At 51.9% G+C, this 17966-nt stretch overlaps 1 protein-coding gene across 1 annotated transcript in view; it reads right to left on the bottom strand.

The window, feature by feature from the left end:
- Positions 1-17966, bottom strand: part of LOC310664350 (coronin-7-like) — a 103754-nt gene that overhangs the window by 59512 nt on the left and 26276 nt on the right. The window contains 3 exon segments of the mRNA XM_083413392.1: positions 10014-10096; positions 10804-10890; positions 17445-17495. Coding sequence (XP_083269518.1) covers positions 10014-10096; positions 10804-10890; positions 17445-17495 — 221 coding nt within the window.

The following is a 17966-nucleotide window of genomic DNA, read 5'->3' as shown; positions in this document are numbered from 1 at the left end:
AAACGTAGAACTATTGTTGGAAGGGACCCTGGGGTCATCTAGTCCAACCCCCTTGCGATTCAGGAATATTCAGGTGTCCCATTCAGGGACCAAACCTGCAACCCTGGCATTATCAGCCCTGTGCCCTTGCCAACTGAGCTACATGATTCCCTGTCGCTGCCACAAACACGTTTCCCTCTCAATCAGGGCCCGTCTGCGCAACAAGGGGGGGGGGGCGGCTAGCGTAATGTATGGATAGTTGTCTCTTTTTTAAAAAAGCTATCTATTACACTTATATACCACCTTTTCTTCCAAGGCGCTCAAAGTGGCATACATGATTCTCCTCCCCGCTTTTCACCCTCTCAACAATCCTTCCAGGTCCTAGTTCAGCACGCTAACCACTAGGCCACACTGCTTCTATGGATCCCACACATGCAGGCAGGGAAAGTGAGTTTCCCAAGCACGAAAGCTGCAACTGCGCAGGGACCCCGCCCCCCCAGGATACTATGGGGTGGCTGGTTGTGATGGTGACCCTCTTCTTCTTCGACACAGCACCCCCTCACACCCCCTAGATGCCTGCCTGAACCACTTTGTGAACTTTAAACATTTCTTTTTAAAGTAAAACCAAGTGTTTTCTTTCCAGTGGCCTTGGTGATCGTGCACCCCCCCTCTCCCAACACGTTGCCATGGTGCAGTTGAATCCGGCCAGCACTGGTTGTTAAAAAGCAACATCTCTGAAGGACGGAGGTTCTGCAAACCTCTTATTTGCCTTTATTTTATTTTTTGCAAGTCCTTCTGAACACACCCAGTCTCTGGTCTGTGGCAGGCAGCCGCCTCCCCTCTCTGTCCATTGCAAAGGAAGCGCTCAGCCCTCAAGTAGCAGACTTTGAGCAAAACTTGCTGCAACCTCCTCAACTCCACTTGCCCTCTTCTGTTTTTGGGGCAGGGCAGGCAACAGCCAGAAGTGGCTTTTCCAGCTTAGCCTAAATCAGATCCTTATCTCCAGCCGGTCTGGCATCTGCACTAATAGCCTGCAGATGATTAACAGCACTTGCAATCAAAGGGGGGGGGAGGCAAGGAAACTCAGGGCCAGGGTTTAGTCCCACTTGCCAGGACTGCAGGCACTCTGGGCACAAGGGCTGAGTGAGATCTGCTTTTCAACATTGCGATGTATCACCAGCTAAACATCGTAATATACTGATATAGCACCATGTCTGAAATTACGATGGAGCTATGGAGAGGAACTGGCTGGCTTCATGGTTTTTCCTGCATCGTGATTTTGACACAGCATGCACACACGCGCGCGCGCACACACACACACACACACACACCATGTTTCGCAATATATTGCCTGGTCAGTAATAATAATAAAATTATTTTTATTATTAATACCCCACCCATCTGGCTAGGTTTCCCCCGCCACTCTTACAGCATATGTAAAACATAGTAAAATATCAAACATTAGAAACTTCCCGATCCAGGGCTGCCTTCAGATGTCTTCTAAAAGTTATGTAGTTCTTAATCTTGACATCTGAAGGAGGGCATTCCAAGGGAGAGCATTGTGAAACCGTTATCACAATATGCACTTCAAACCGGTTTTAGACGATATATCACCCAACTCTAACACACATCGTGATTCACGATATATCGTCCGGTCAAAAACTATGGAACCAATATCACAATACCGGTTTGGGACAATATATCACCCAGGCCCAAAAAGTGCTCCGTTGGGGCTGCAGAACTTTATGCAAAAAGAGGCGCCCTTCTCAGGGCAGGCCTCATCCTGAAACAACACAAAGCAGTTGCTTCTGTCCACATTACGGCTTCCCCTCTGCCATCGCCCTGTGCTGGGAAAGCAAGCGGAGCCCCAAGGGGGACAACTGGGATTGTTGGCTTTTGGCACAAAAGCATCCCAGGCTGGTGGCATCAAACCTCCTCCCAGCAACTCTCCTCAGCACCCCAAATCCCAACCCCAGAATGTTGCTGGAGAGCTTGAGGGCACCAGCTGTTTCCCTTCCTGTGGTGGGCAGCCGAAGGACCAATGTGCACCCCACCCCAGACCTGGAAGCATTTGTGCCGCTTCCTGCACTGCCCGGGGCTCAGTGGGGTGGGCCTGACCTCCCCACTGCTTGGCTAAGAAGCAGCCGCCAACCAGCTGGAAGCACTTAGCTGCCGAAGCCGCCACCTGATGCCGCGCTGATGCCCGTTAATTGCAGGAGGCCCCTCAAGGGCGAGGCCAATTCGAGGAGGACAAGGTGCCGGAGGATGCCCAGGGGGTGCGGCAGCCGGAAATGGGGATCTCTGCGTTCAGAGCGCCGGATGAGACCCAGTGAGGACCCAGCTTGTGGGCGCCAAGGAGGCAGCTGGCTGGCCCTCGTGGAAGACAGCCGAGCACCTTTCCCCAACCCAGGCTGGCTCCTCAGGCATTGTGGACTGCAAGTCCCACCAGCCCCAAAGAACAGCCTGGTGGGAGTTGTAGCGTGACAGCTCCAGAAGGACTCAGGGAAGGGCTGTGGGGTCTCATGGAGAATCTCTCTCATCTCTAGGTAGGCCTGGGCAAAACTCCTCTCTGAGTCCCTCCTTCAAATACAGGACAGGGACCAGTTAATCTATCCCCCTGATGCACTGATTTTCTCCATTTTCTTTGCATCTGCAAGCGGGAGCCATCGAGATATCAACCTCCACACACACTCCCTGCAAAGAGGATTTCTCCCCCACGGAGACCTCAAATAGGACACCAACATCATGGCTATTTATGTTTTGTTTGGGCCGGTGGTAAACTACAAAAAAAGAAAATGGAACTGAGAGTGGAGGAAGCAATGCCATTTGGAGAGAAATGAGGAAGCCTCTTGTTTTTAAGAACGAGTGGAATATTTTTAAAAGCAATGGTTCAGAACAATATTGGCCAAGGGGACTCCGGCTGCTGTAATAAGGCTAGAGGCCGCCAAGGCAGCGTTGCTAAGAGAGGTCTGTCTGGATTGCAGCTGCGTTTGCGATAGCCAGCCTGGCTCTATAAAAGCACAAATTCGGGAAGTAAATATTCAGAATGACGAGTTTTAATTCCCCCACAAAATTCCCATCCACGCACACACTGGAAACCCCCCAGAAATTTTAGATTTCCAGGTCAGCCCAAGTCTCCAAGCCCCTTCACTGGAAGTTTATAAATGTGGCTGTTCCCTTCTGGCTATTACCAAGGCCCTTCCCCATTGCCAGTGTGGTGGGGGCCATTTCCAGCAAGACCCCACACTCCACCCCCCTTCTCCTGCCATCCACTCTCCCTGAGGAATGCAGCACAGCACTCTGCCCATTGGCAAGATGGAGGGTGGGCAGAGGAAGGAGACTGAGATGGTCTGGGAGCCCAGCCTTGTGAGGAACAATGGAGCAAGTTGGGTATGTTCAGCCTGGAGAAGAGGAGATGGAGAGGAGAGAGCAGAGCCACCTTCAATTCTCAAAAGGGTTGCCACATGGAGAATGGATCGAGCTGGTTTTCCCTCTGCTCCAGCGGTGAGGACCCCAAACCGATGGAACGGAGGTTCTGACTAACATCAGAAATAACTTTCTGATGATCACGTGACAGCACAGGGAGCGCGGTGGGTGGGTAGGTGGGTTGTGAGCACGTGATCTGAAAGGGGGAATGTTGGCTTTTCCTGAACGCCGGTGAGCGTTTCCTCAGAGGTCGTCAAGATGGTGGTGAGGGCACTGGGACTTATGCGAGATGATGCAATGTATGAAAATGAAGATGTGGAAGAAGCGATAAGGAGACCTCCTGAGGATGCACCTAATGAGAGATTATTTCGCATCAAGAGAGCGTTGGACTTGTCTGTGAGGCAACAAATTCTCCCGAAAGAACAGTGGGTAAAATTACGAAGAGGACAAACATTATCTTGAGCCGTATTTGAAAGAGAAGAGCGGGGAAAGAAATAGCTGCTGCTGCTGCTGCAATGCACTTCAGGAAAACGTTTTCTGTTAAGTTTTGAATTATTTTGTTCAGGTAGGGGTCTACTGAGAAAATCTGGGTGTGGAGAAATCTCATGTAAATCTTTCCTCACTTAATATTCATCCACCTAAAACAAACATTACCAAATCTAAAAAATAGAAGGAAAAAAGAAATAACTTTCTGATGGAAAGAGCTGTTGGACAGCGGACTGGACTTCCAGAGGAGGTGATGGTCTCTCCTTCGTGCCATTTCAGATGATAACAGGGGGCTTTTCAATAGAGGTTGGGGAGCCACCCGACAGGGATTCTCTGGTTGCCATTCCTGCATTTCTGGGGGTTGGGGTCCCTTCCAACTCTAGGAAGAGTCAAGGCCAGACTAGGGCTGTGCCCTGTTGTAAACAAAAATCTGCCCTTTTCCCCTTATGGGGTATCCAAGAGCCCATATAGAGTCCTTAAGTGGGTTCCCTATCAGTAGGAGAAAACAACAGAGGCCAACCAGAGAATATCGAGAAGCAAAGCAGCTAGTAAGCTTGATCTTTATTGATCTGTTGCAACAGGATCCTCACTCACCACACGCAGGAGGGAGGAGGAACCCATAACAATCGGGTGAAAGCTCTTATATAGACTTTTGAAATTGCCACCCTGTAGATCAAGACCACCCCCAGAAACATCATACATCCATCACAGAAGGGGTGTAGCTCAAGACCACCACCCCAGATACATCATACCTACATCACAGAAAGGGCGATCTACAGCAGAAATCTGAGTGCTTTGTTTGCCTCCTGTCTGCCAGGTTACCTCTTTAATGGCCACTTGATTGGATTGCCTGAGGAGCCTGGCCAGTCTTTTGTAATGATAAATACTTAGTTCCTGAGCCAGGTCAGGCTCACACCCTATTCATATCTTAAATGTGCCCTTAAGACAGGATTTGTCAGGAAAGAGACAATGAGGAGGTTTCCCACTCTGATGTTGCAGAGAAGTAATTGAGGTCAGTTTGGGAATCAAAAATGGTTTCAGGTCGGTCTTCCTGTGCTGATCTATGTACAGTGGTACCTCGGGTTAAGTACTTAATTCGTTCCAGAGGTCCGTACTTAACCTGAAACTGTCCTTAACCTGAAGCACCACTTTAGCTAATGGGGCCTCCCGCTGCTGCCGCACCGCCAGAGCATGATTTCTGTTCTCAACCTGAAGCAAAGTTCTTAACCTGAAGCACTATTTCTGGGTTAGCGGAGTCTGTAACCTGAAGCGTATGTAACCCAAGGTACCACTGTACGTGCTTGGTTGGTACATTTATGAACATTTAACATATATCTAAGACCTCAAAATTCCTATCACAGCCCTCCTTCCTCTCAACCCCGCTCCAACCTATTCCTTGCAAACAGTCCCCTCCGTGTGCTGAGGCACCCCCAGAGCACGGCCGAGTCCAGGGTGTGCCAGGAGGAAGGGGGCCAGCAAAGCACTGCTGGGGAAAGCGAATGGCTCAGCCCAAAGCGAATAGCTCAGCCCTTCTTGCACAACTTGGCCGTTTGCACCAGCTGTGGGCTGCCGCAACCAACAAACACACACACACACACACACGTGCCCCTTCATGAGCAGCCTCCCCACCTGCCCTTGGCCCCTCTTGCAACCACAGCCAGCCCCCCTCCCCCAGCATCTGCTACTAATTAACCCAAAGGAAGGGAAACTGGCTCCCTATTTGCTTCGGTCCACGAGGCAGGGGTCTCTGCTCTCCGCTTGCCCACCAGGCTTTCAAAATCCATCTCAGATGAGATCAGGAGGAAAGCTTGCAGGGGATTCCAGAGCGGACCCCCACCCTTGCCGGAAAGCAGTGATGCAGCCCAGGACGTGCCCCCTGTGCTCTGCCTCCCCCAGCCCTGAGAGGCTCCTGTGTGTCTGGAGGACAAAGCGCGTTCTTGCTTGGAGCCCTCGCCCTGGTCCCGGTCGCCACACAGGCCAGGACCCTATGCTGCTGCCCCACACGGGCCGATGAGCATGGAGGGACGGGGCACCGCGCACTCCTGCACGACACCGGCTGCTTCAGCAGTTTCGCTGACCCCCGGCGGCCGCGGAGCACAGAAGCACAGAATGAAAGGCTTTCAGCCCCACAGTTTGCTCTGCAAACAGCCCCCCAGAGGACTCAAGGGCCATTCATGCGGTGTGCTTGGCAAGACGGAGGATGGGAGGGGGGCTTTGGAACAGGGCTTGGCAACAAGGGGGGGGCGAGGCAGAGAGAGAAAGAGAGAGAAAGAGGCGGCAGAGAGAGAGAGAGAGAGAGGGGGGCATTTGTCTTCAGAGCCAGGGCAACCATTCTGCACACATCCCCAGAACCTAGTAAGAGCCTACTGGATCAAGCCCAGGGCCCATCTGGTCTGGCATCCTGTTCTCACAGGCGCTAACCAGATGCTGCAATCAGGATCCCAGCACAAGATCCCTCTTCTCCGCTCCGGAAGTTTCCAGCAACTGGGATTCAGAAGCACTGCTGACTCTGACAGTTGGAAACAGAAACAAGCCTTCGATAGCCGCCTCCTCCTCCTCCTCCTCCTCCATCTCCATATCCATGAATTGGTCTAATCATCTTCTACAACAGGCATAGGCAAACTCGGCCCTCCAGATGTTTTGGGACTACAACTCCCATCATCCCTGACCAATGGTCGAGGGCCGAGTTTGCCTTGCCTTGTTCTAAAACCATCCAAGTTGGTGGACACCCTTGCCTGGGGGGGGGGGTGTTTGAGTTCCACAGTTTAATTCTGTGCTGCATCAAGGACTTCCCTCCCAGAGTTTTGTCAAAGCAATAAGGGGCATTTGAGGGCTCAGTGTGGGTGCTTCCACACATGATATGACGCTGACGGAGCTGGGGACCTAAACATCTGGAGCACACCTGGTTGGCAAAGGCTGGGCTAGCCGCACCACCACTGTGGCTCTCACTAGCCCAGCACCAGGTGGGAGGGAGTTCCACAGTTTAACCCTGCCCTGTGTGAAGGACTTTCTTTCGCCTGCCCTGAATCTTCCCATATTCAGCTTCTTCGAATATCCACGACTTCCAGAGTTAGGAGAAAAATCTTTCTCCATCTACTTTCTCCATGTCACGAATAATTTCACAACATTCCATCATGTCACCTCTTACTTTCTTTTCTCCCCCCCCCCCCAGCACAGCAGGAGGAGGGCAAAGGAGGCCCGTCCTGGGCACAAGGAGCTCCAGGTTGGGAGGGAGGGGGCACCCCAGTAATTTGCCTGGGGAGACAGCAGAGCTCAGCCCACCTTCCAGCACTGCAGACAGGGGCATAGCTAGCTGCTCCAGCACCTGGGTGGGGGGCTGTGGCGAGTTGCCCGGGGGGCAGCGCAGCAAAAGGCCCATGGAGTCCGCCTGGCAGCGCTGGGCCCTGAGCCACCACATCACTCTCAGGAGAGACACATAACAACAACAACAATTTATTATTTGTACCCCGCCCATCTGGCTGGGTTTCCCCAGCCACTCTGGGCAGCTTCTAACAAAAATTAAAAATAAATTAAAGTGTCACACATTAAAAACTTCCCTGAACAGGGCTGCCTTCAGATGTCTTCTAACTGTTAGGTAGTTGTTTATTGCCTTGACATCTGATGGGAGGGCGTTCCACAGGGCGGGCATCACCACCGAGAAGGCCCTCTGCCTGCTTCCCTGTAACTTGGCTTCTCGCAGGGAGGGAACCACCAGAAGGCCCTCGGCGCTGGACCTCAGTGTCCGGGCAGAACAATGGGGGTGGAGACTCAGGCAAGCTGCAGGCCAGGACCCGGGGTAAGTGCCGCCACCCACGGTGTGCCATTTTGTCACCCCCTCGAGGGTGACACCTGGGGCAACCCACACCCCCCACACTGCCCTTCCTACGCCCCTGAATGCAGGAACAGTAGCAGCAGCTAATCCAGGGTCTGTGGTTGCCCAGAAACAGGGCAAATTGGTCCCCCCCCCCTTAGGGGCTCACTTCTGCTCACTTTCCCATTCCAACAGAAAGAGTGTGTGTGTGTGTGTGTGTGTGTGTGTGTGTGTGTGTGTGTGTTGATCCATATTTTGCATATCACAAGTCCAACCAAGCAGCCCAAAGCCCTCTGAGCGACTCATCTCGTTTCCAAGAGCTTGAAGGAATGGAATCTGGACGCGGAACAATACGCCTGCTGGATCGTGTTGCTTGCTCAGGAGAAGCCCCCCTTCGCAGAGGAGGCGGAAAGCAGCGCAGGAGCAACAGGGCTCCTCGTTGCCCCCCCTCGCCCCCCCAAGTCCCTCAGATCCTCTCCCGCTCCCCTCCTTATCAGGCTGGGTCCCAATGATACGCGGGGGTCACCTTCTAACCCCGACGCAGCAAGGCAGGCTGATAAGAGAGGCTCACAGCAGCCGCCAACCACATTCCTCCCCCAGCGGCGGCGGTGGAGATAGAGTCCCCCAGCCAAAACAAGCCGGCCGCCTGGAATCAATTTACTCCCTCGCTCGGGGTTGCTTGCAAGGAGGAAGAAAGGAACAGCAGCAGCCCACCTTGGCAAGAGCCTCGCAGGCCCTGCTGCAGCCAGGAAGGGGGGTCTGTGCGGAGGGGGGGCTCTCTCTGCCTCTCTCGCCAAATGAGGCATCCTGCAGCATCCCCAAGAAGCTGCAAGTCCACATGGACTGACTCATTTGCCCAGAGAGAGTGGGAGAAAAGAGGCTGGAGGCGATTCTCACTCTCTGCAGGCGACCAGCCACCCCAGAGACGCATGGAAAGATCGCAGAAGGCCGGAGGTTATTCAAAGTGGGGAGGGGGAGACACCCCACCTCCTGATTTCCTGCCGGGCATCGTGCGCAGACAGCACTCATTCATTTGTTCGTTTGTTTGTTCGTTCTTTCCCAATATTTATACACCACCTAATGGCAAAAGTCCTGTGGGTGGTTCGCAAGATCGAAAGCCATAAAATACTCTAGGAAACTAAACTCTTGCACAGAATAAAACCCACAAGCAGAGGACGTTAGTACAACAAACGCAAAAAGCAGTGGGGGGAAATTCTGACAAAAAAATGCCTTCGGCACATAAAAGAGGTCATCACGCAGGTGCTATGCAGACATCCCTGGGGGTGCCAACACTGGGAAGGCCCTTCTCTGGAGCAGCCAGACTCATGCATTTCATATCCGAAGGAAACACGCCTGGCCTGGCCTGGGGTCAGTGGCAAGTGCTGAAACTGGAGAGACCCACAGGGTCCCTTCTATCCCAGGAAAAGGTCCTGGCCTTCTGCCTTCCAGGCAGCCAACAGCTGCATTCACCCAACATGCAGGGACAAAGCAACCTCAAAGAGTCCGGTGGGTTGTTGCGTTCAAAGCCTAGAAAGCTCCGACGGGTTAAAGCCAGAGGTTCCCAAATTCTTTTGGGCCACCGCCCCCTTGGCTCCTCTGCCCCATAAAAAGCCTTATTCAGAACGGCGGTTTGCACAACCCACAAAGGAAGATAGCAGCACAATCAAATTCAGAACGGTAACAGCCGATTCCTCGTTTATTCCAAATCCAGTTGAGACAATTTAGTTTGATGAGTTCAACAAAATGGGTGGACGTGATTGAGGGGCACCAGCTATTGGAAATCTGATGAGCATTTGCCGTATTTTTCGCTCTATAAGACGCACTTTTTCCCTCCTAAAAAGTAAGGGGAAAGGTGTGTGCATCTTATGGAGCGAATGCAGGCTGCGCAGCTATCCCAGAAGCCAGAACAGCAAGAGGGATCAATCCCTCTTGCTCTCCTGTCTCCGCTTCTCTGGAGAGCCGCTGCGCAGAGAGGGAGAGAACATGTTTTTCCTTGTTCTCTTCCTCTAAAACTAGGTGCGTCTTATTGTCAGGTGCGTCTTATAGAGCGAAAAATACGGTATTTGCACTGCCAGTGTGCCCCCCCCTCCAATCCCTTGCCTCTTGTCACCCCCAAGTCACCCCACTTCCTCCCTGGAGGGGTCATAATGACACTTAGAGTTAGCACTGGGTTAAGCGCACCCCTGTTCTGCCTCCAAGGCTAAACAACAAACCCCCTCACCCCCACAGTGGCAACTCCAGCCGAACAGCACCCCAAAGGCCACGCCTGTTCCCAGCCCCCCGCCTGCCCCCTTCGCCTCACTGGTCTTACCTGGGAGATGCATCTAGGGTGATGGAGGCCAGAGAGTTGTCGAATCTCCTCGTGTCCCAAAGCCTGACTTCGCGCTCCCGCACCTGGAAAACAGGCAGGATGATGGTCTCTGGCAACCAAAACCTCCCCACTTGGCTCCTTGCTAAGTGGCGATTCCTGCATTGCAGGGGGTCAGGCTGGATGACCCTCGGGACCCTTTACAGTTCTATGAAAGCTAACAAGAAAGAGGCAGCTCCTCCACCCAGGGGTTGGCTTCCTCCAGATGTTCTGGGCCACAACAGCCAGCCAGCGCCGCCCTGTAGACCGAAACATCTGGAGGGTACCAAATGATGGGAATGATGGAAAGCTAAGCCCAGAAACACGAAGCTGAAAATTACCCATGGAAAAATAAAGGGAAATCACCAATGAAAAATATTGGGGGGGGGGGGATCAGCCGTTAAATGCTTTCGATCAAAAATCAAAATATCAAAAGAGGCTATGTTCTGTGTTTAATAATAATAATAATAATAATAATAATAATAATTTATTTGTTTCCCCAGCCACCCTGGGCAGCTTCCAAGGAAGATTAAAAATACATCAAAATATCAATTCTTTTGGGTTGCCAATGCATTGCTGATCAATTAAGGAGGCTCAAAGGCGCCCCGAGATGCACCGAAATCTCAGGGTCGCGGGTTTGAGCCCCACCTTGGGCCAAAGATTCCTTCACTGCAAGGGGTTGGACTAGATGACCCCCAGGACCCCTTCCAACTCTTCGGCTCTATTATAAAGGGGATGGAGGCAGGTACTGTACCTGGTTGAATCCGACGGACAGGAGGCAGCCTTCAGCGTCCACCCAGATCAGCCGTGAGTCCTTGCCGTTCGCGTGCGCCAAGACGCTCTGCAAGGAAGGAGGGCAAAAGGCTGTCAAGAGCCGGGCTGGGAGAAGAAGCCTCCCATTTCGCAGGTGCCTCACCTGGAAAACTGACTCCCACCCGCTGTCTCTGCCCTGTCTCCCTCTCTCTCAGCTGCAGGTTTGGCACGGGTCCCTTGGGCCTGTTTCTGAGCGATGTGGGAAACGAACGAGAGAAGCCCCCCGGGCTTAAAAACAGGAGAACAGCTGAGAGAGGGTGATGCAGAGTCCCTCTGAGCCAGCCTTTCTCAACCTGTGGGTCCCCAGATGTTGTTGAACTACAACTCCCATCACCCCTAGCTAGCAAGGCCAGAGCTCAGGGATGATGGGAGTTGTAGTCCAACAACATCTGGGGACCCACAGGTGGATAACCGCTGCGGCTAAGTTAAGGGCGGAAAGTGGGGCAAAGAGATCTCAAAGGGTGAAAACATCATGGAATCCAATCTCAGAATCACAAGGTTGGAGGGGAACCCCAAGTCCAACCCGCTGCTAGGCAGGAATCCCTGACAACCTCTGTTTAAAAACCTCCAAAGTGTTGGTCATGTTGCTGGTTTTGTTCTTTGTGGTTTTATGGCACTGTGGGTTAAACCACAGAGCCTAAATGAAAAAGGTATTCAAATATACCTTTCTGAAGAAACCAGAGGCCTTTCTCCTGGGCATGGTCGGCCAATTGGTGCTAAAGAAGGGTAAAACTTTTTTTATGTATGCCACAACAGCAGCAAGAATACTTATTGCGAAGTATTGGAAGACACACGATCTACCCACCCGGGAAGAATGGCAGATGAAGTTGATGGACTACATGGAACTGGCGGAAATGACTGGCAGAATCCGAGACCAGGGAGAAGAGTCGGTGGAAGAAGACTGGGAAAAGTTTAAAGATTATTTACAGAAATACTGCAAAATTAATGAATGTTAAAAGAATGGTGGAATGAAGTTATATGGCTTTAGCAGAAATGTTATAAGGATTTAAGTATAAATAGATTAATAGAATATTATAGGTAAAATAAGGTTAGAATGTGTTAAGATAATTATAGGACAGAAAACAGAGAAAGATGGAAAGGAATTGCTGAAATAATTGATAGAAGTGGAATACAAAAAGGGAGGTGCGAGGAGGTCGGTGAAATAAGTGAATGAAAGACAAGATATTGAAACTGTTTGAGTGTTTTAAACTGTTTTTGTTTGGCTTTGTTAGTTTAATGTGTTAGTGTTATGTAGTGTCTTTGTATTGTATTGTATTGTATTTTTCTTTTGTTGTTTTTGTTTTGTTTTGTAGTGTTTAAATTGTTCAAAAAGTAATAAATATTTTTTTTTTAAAAAAAAACCACAGAGCCTAGGACTTGCCCATCAGAAGGTCGGCGATTCGAATCCCTGTGATGGGGTGAGCTCCCGTTGCTCGGTCCCTGCTCCTGCCATCCTAGCAGTTCGAAAGCACGCCAGTGCAAGTAGATAAATAGGTACCGCTCCAGTACCGCTCTGGCGGGAAGGTAAACGGTGTTTCCGTGCACTACTCTGGTTCGCCAGAAGCGGCTTAGTCTTGCTGGCCACATGACCCGGAAGCTGTACGCCGGCTCCTTGGCCAGTAAAGCGAGATGAGCGCTGCAACCCCAGAGTCGGCCACAACTGGACCTAATGGTCAGGGGTCCCTTTACCTTTAACTGCTTTAAATGACCTCGGGAGCCAGGGGAACACCCCACCCCCACCCCCAGCTCCAGAGGCTCACGTCCCATTGCTCCCAGCCCCATGTTCAGGTTGGAGGGAAAGACACCCCCCCCCCAAATCAGCCCTTGGCCTCAGAGGGCATTTTTTGGGCAGTCCTGCTGCAATCAATGCACCCCAGTCCTGGGGGCAGAAGTTATTCTGTGGGGTGGGGTGGGGTGGGGCAGAAGAGGTGCCTTCCTTTGGGCAGGTTTGGCCACTTTTCATTCATCGGTTCTGCAGTGACACTTCGAGTCGGAGATCAGCACAGACATTAAAAAAAGGCTTCTCCTAAGAGACCCAGACACCATAAAACAGCAGCTCATACACGGCACAAAATTGGAAGCAAGAAGAATTACCGATGAAAGAAGAATGGAGGATGAAAATGATGGACTATGCAGAATTAGATAAACTAACAGGAAGAATTCGAAACCCGCGGGACCAGAGATTCTCAGAAGACTGGAGTAAATTTACGGATTATTTGAAAAGTAATTGTGATGAACAGATTACGGTAGTAGGTTTGCAAGAAGTTTTGTAAGGTGAATTATTTGAAATATTACAAGAAATACCACGAAAAGAATTATTAGCTAAGGACAATTAAAGGTTATATGAAATTAAGAAATGCATAATAAGTGATAAGAACGGAAAATCATCAGAGGTGTTGACGGAAGTCCAAAAATTATTGTATAAGATGAGAAGTTTTGTTGTGTGAATGATAATTAATATGTTAAAAACTAATAAACATGTATATTTTTTTTTTAAAAAAAGCAGCTGATACGATAGCAAGGAAATGGTCTTTTTTTGAACTTGGCAGTTTGCAATTTCTTAGGTGGCAAGTTTAATTCCTTTTTAACATTTTACTCCTCCCAAGAGTAAAACAGCTGGCCTAATTCAAACATGTAGTGAGGAGCCCCTCCCTCCCTCCCTCTCATCTCCTGCCATCACTGACTTTCAGCCCCCATAAACTGGCCTGCTGCTGGTCCCCTCCCACCCCCCTTGAGAGCAGGGCAGGCGCTGGAGGGACCCCCCAAAAAAAACTCACTCTCCCCCACCCTTCCCTTCCTGCTTTCTGAAATGTACATTCTGGTCATTTGGGCAAGGGGCATTGATGGGGGCCGCGGGGGGGGGGGGCACACTGACATTTAGCCAAGCTCCGCTTTTAAAGCTCAGGTCAAGAGCCCGGCGGTTCGGAAGACAAAGAAGCATCAGTCTGCGGAACTCTGAGCCTACCTCTACTTTGCTTGCAGTGGCAATGGGAGACATTGAGAAGGGCAAGAAGATCACAGCATTGTAGAGTTGGAAGGGACCCCCAGGGGCAATCCAGTCCAACCCCCTGCAATGCAGGAATCTCAATCTCATTGCCCCACAGTTGAAAAGCACAAGGCTGGCCTTAATCTGCACGGTCTTCTTGGATGAAAGGCTGGTCAAGCCGAAGGTTTCTCTTACACAGAAGCCCACAAAATCAAAGGTATAGCCTAGCCAGAAGATACACTGATGGTTTGCTTGGAAAACCCCAAGAAGTATAACCCAGGAAGGCATTAAAGTGAAGTTTGCTGGCATTAAGAATAACAGGGAAGGAGGTCGATTTAATAGCATACCTTAAGGAGGCCACTTCTAACCAACGGCTTCTGCAGCCTTATTTATTTCACCCAACAGAAGGAAAGGACTCTCTGGTGAGATTGGGTTTTAAGCTCTCTATTTTCACATGTCCTTTTTTGCAACACCTTCAAGAATCCTCCTTGTCAGCCAGAGAACTTTGATATCATGGATGGTTCTTAACAGATCTACTGGTTCTTGTGCAGCGGAACCTTGGTTGTCAGAAGTAATCCATTCCAGAAGACCCTTCGACTTCCGAAACATTCAACAACCGAGGCACAATGGGTGGCCGGCAATTTCAATGGAGAAAATGGAGAAATGCACCTCGAAGGCTGTTCAACTTCTGAGGCACATTCAAAAACGGAAGCATTCACTTCCGGGTTTTCGGCATTCGGGTTCCGAATTGTTCGGCTTCCGAGATGCTTGAAAACCGAGGTTCCACTGTATTGTAATTTAAAGAATTGGACTGGAATGAATACAGTCAGGGTGACCGTATGGTCTCCTGATCATGTAATTTAAAACAACAACAACCCTATCCAAAAGAAAAGTCTCTGCCCATGGAGGGTCACACAAGGGAGGCCTCGGGTCTACTTGGGCCCCCAACTCGTTCCTTTGCAGGCCCAGGAAACCATAGCCCAGCAAGAACGCTGAGCATGCGGGAAACCAAGACCGGGGGGTTGGCACATGTTGCGTGTTTAGTCCCTTCTAGGTGCCTGGATTCATATCCAGACCAGGCCGTAGAGTGGAACTGGCCTTGGCACGAGACCTCCAGGTGTTGTGGGGCTCCATCTGCCAGTTCCCCTCAACATGGCCAGTTGATAGGGTTACTGGGAGTCGTGGTTCAGCAAATGTCTGGGTTGCACCAGGCTGAGCGAAATCCCTGCAAAGCCCAGTTCACACATCTCAGCAGCCGGAAGCCCTGGCGCCTGAGGCCAAATAACGCCCCCCCCCCAGCCCCCTTCAGATTTCCAAGGAAACTGCCCAAGAGCTGGAAGAGAAGGCAGAGGGTGCAGCCGTTCAAAGGCAGCTGCAGAAAGCGAGGCGGCAAAGTCTAGGGAGGGAGCATTCAGCCACATCAGCATTGGCAAGAGGGGGAAACAATTGCCTTACACACACAAACACACCAAAGCCGCAGCCTGCAGCTCTGGGTCACAGCCTCCCCGAGAACTTCAAAAGCGGCCCTATAAGCAAGAGGCTGTGCCAGAATCTCCTTCCCAGACTTTTGCTCACTTCCTCCGCCTCCTTCCAGACACAGATTCCTCCACCTCCACAAGTAACAGCTCAGAGTGTGCGTCACCTTCTTTCTCTCTCTCTCTTTTTCTCTCTCACACACAAACACACAACACAGCCTCTTGAACCCCTTGGGCAGCCCAGATGGCCAAGTGCAAGACACACAGGGCAGAGGAACAGGGATCAGTTTCTCTCCTTCCACAGCTGGGCCAGGGGCCCCACTGGGCTCCCGAGGGTTCCAGAAACAGAAGCTGGGCCCCTGCTGCTCTCTATGGCTCTTCCAGGACTGGCTACCCCCCCCCCAAGTCAATAGTGGGCTCTGCAGCCCCACAGGTGCCACTTCTACAGAGTGGGGCCATCCAAGCAGGGATGCAACACAAGGGCCCCAATCCTTGCTGCCAGCAGCTGCACAAGCACTGCTGTTGGGGCACCCTGACACTGTCCCCCACAGGGGGCCAAGGAACGGGGAGCCGGAGCTCCTGCAGGGACCCTCTGCCTTGGGCCCCCATCCTTCTCCCTGCTCAGCCTCCCCGCGGCTTCCTCATTTCGGGACGGAGGAGCAGCGATTCGGAGGGGGTGGGGAGGGTGAGAAGAGAAGCGGAAGCCCTGAGGCCGCCCCCCCTGCTCCGCTGGGGAGCAGGAGCCTGAGAGCGCCGGCCGCACGCTGCTATAAATAGGCCTTCCCAAAAGCTAGGCCAGCTCCCTTCCAGAGCTTCCCACGGCCTTCTTGGGAAGAGGGAAGGCTGAGGACGTCCCACCAAGCGGGAGGGACACTTGGCTGCCGAGGGTGGGAGCCAGGTACCCCCGAGGTGACCTCTGCGGGAGGGAAGTGGGGGGTTGGGAGAGGGAGAATGAACGCCCCCCCCCAGAGCCTCCCTCCCCCAAAACAATCCCACAGCTGGATCTGGAGCATGAGAGGTGCGCACAGCTGGCTCCCACGCAGAGGGGAAGGGGTGGGCAAAGGGGAGCTCTTCCTCTTCCTCCTCCTCCTCCTCCATCTTCCCAGGAGCCACGCCAGGTAAGAGAGATGCAGAGCGGAGCAGACATGGCTCACTCTGGGGGCAGCCCCCCAAGGTGGGGGTGGGTTGGCATGGTCAGAGGAGAAGGGAGCACAGAAGCAAAACACCAGCAGCAGCCGCCAGCGCAAGGCAAGCCAGGAGGACCCGTTGAGACGCACGGGAAAATCAGGCCGGGGACAAAGTCTGCAGCAAGACAGCCCCTTTCCAAGATGACCAAGAGCCGCAAAGGGCAGCAGATTGTTTTGAAAGGAAAAGTTTGCTGAATGCGGAAGAACAGCAGGCAGGGCACAGGCCAAGCCCCTCTGGCTAAGACGCTGCCTTCCTACATGAACTAAAACAATAAAATGTGTTTTGTTTTCGACGTGGGCATCCAGACATGGACTCCGGCCCTCCAACTGGAGGCTGACATGGTGAGGAGAGGAAGCTTTTTGCCACTTGACTCTGAGGAACTGGCCCAGGCTGGCAGCCACAGGGAACACCAGCCCTTCCTGTGGCTGGCCTGGCACCAGCCTTGCTGTCTGCCCTTTGGGCGGTCCCACACCTGTGAAATTCGGGCCCCTCCAATGGAAAGAGAGGATCCATGAATTTGTGTAGTGAGTTCCACAGTTTGCGCTGCATCAAGGACTTCCCTCCCGGAGCTTTGTCAAAGCAATAAGGGGCATTTGAGGGCTCAGTGTGGGTGCTTCCACACATGATATGACGCTGACAGAGCTGGGGACCTAAGCATCTGGAGCACACCTGGTTGGCAAAGGCTGGGCTAGCCACACCGCCACTGTGGCTCTCACTAGCCCAACGCCAGACAACAGACCAGCCGCCTGGCATTTTCTCAAGTTGACGCTGTGAGCTGTTAAGAGGGGCAGGAATCCTGGAGTCCTGGCACCCAAGCAAGTTGCTCTGGAGGAAGAACAACCAGCTTTAGGCAGGGTGTCTCTGCAAAACCCAGCCTCGGCAGTGCCCTCTCCCCAACCCCACCCTGCCCCCAAACCAAAGAGGCCCAGATACCTGGCAAGCCGTAGGTTTGGCACGTGGGTCAAAGATCCGCAGCTTTTTATCCTGAGGACAGAGAAAGAAAGGGAGGTCATGAGGGACTGGGTGTTCACCACAAACACAGCAGCCCATTTTCAATTTAGTCAGGTGCTGTATGTAGAACCATGATGCTTAAGTGTCCCCAGTATCCTTGCAAGAGAGGATGGAGAGGAAGGCAGAACTTAGCCATGATCCAGTGACCTCCTGGCACGCTGACCTGGTACAGTGGGTACCAGCCGAAGCATAAATAAAAGGTATAATCAACAGGAGCCTGGTTCGCACACTTTGCTAAGCCGTGGTTTGTTGAACTCAACTCTGGTTTGTTTGTCCAAACACACAATGGCCATCAGCTATAGGCTTGCCATACGTCAGGAAAATTCCTGACATGACCTGGTTTTGGGGTGCAAAAATGGCATGGGGGGGGATTTTGTTGAATCAACAAAATGTCAAGGAAAACCTGGATGTATTGCAATGCGATGGAAAAAGCAGCAGAAACAG

Source organism: Podarcis tiliguerta (assembly GCF_965153285.1).
Source record: "Podarcis tiliguerta genome assembly, chromosome: 14".
In the NCBI taxonomy this organism is placed as follows: Eukaryota; Metazoa; Chordata; class Lepidosauria; order Squamata; family Lacertidae; genus Podarcis; species Podarcis tiliguerta.
Note: the sequence above shows the minus strand (reverse complement) of the source record. Positions and strands in the feature narration are given on the sequence as shown.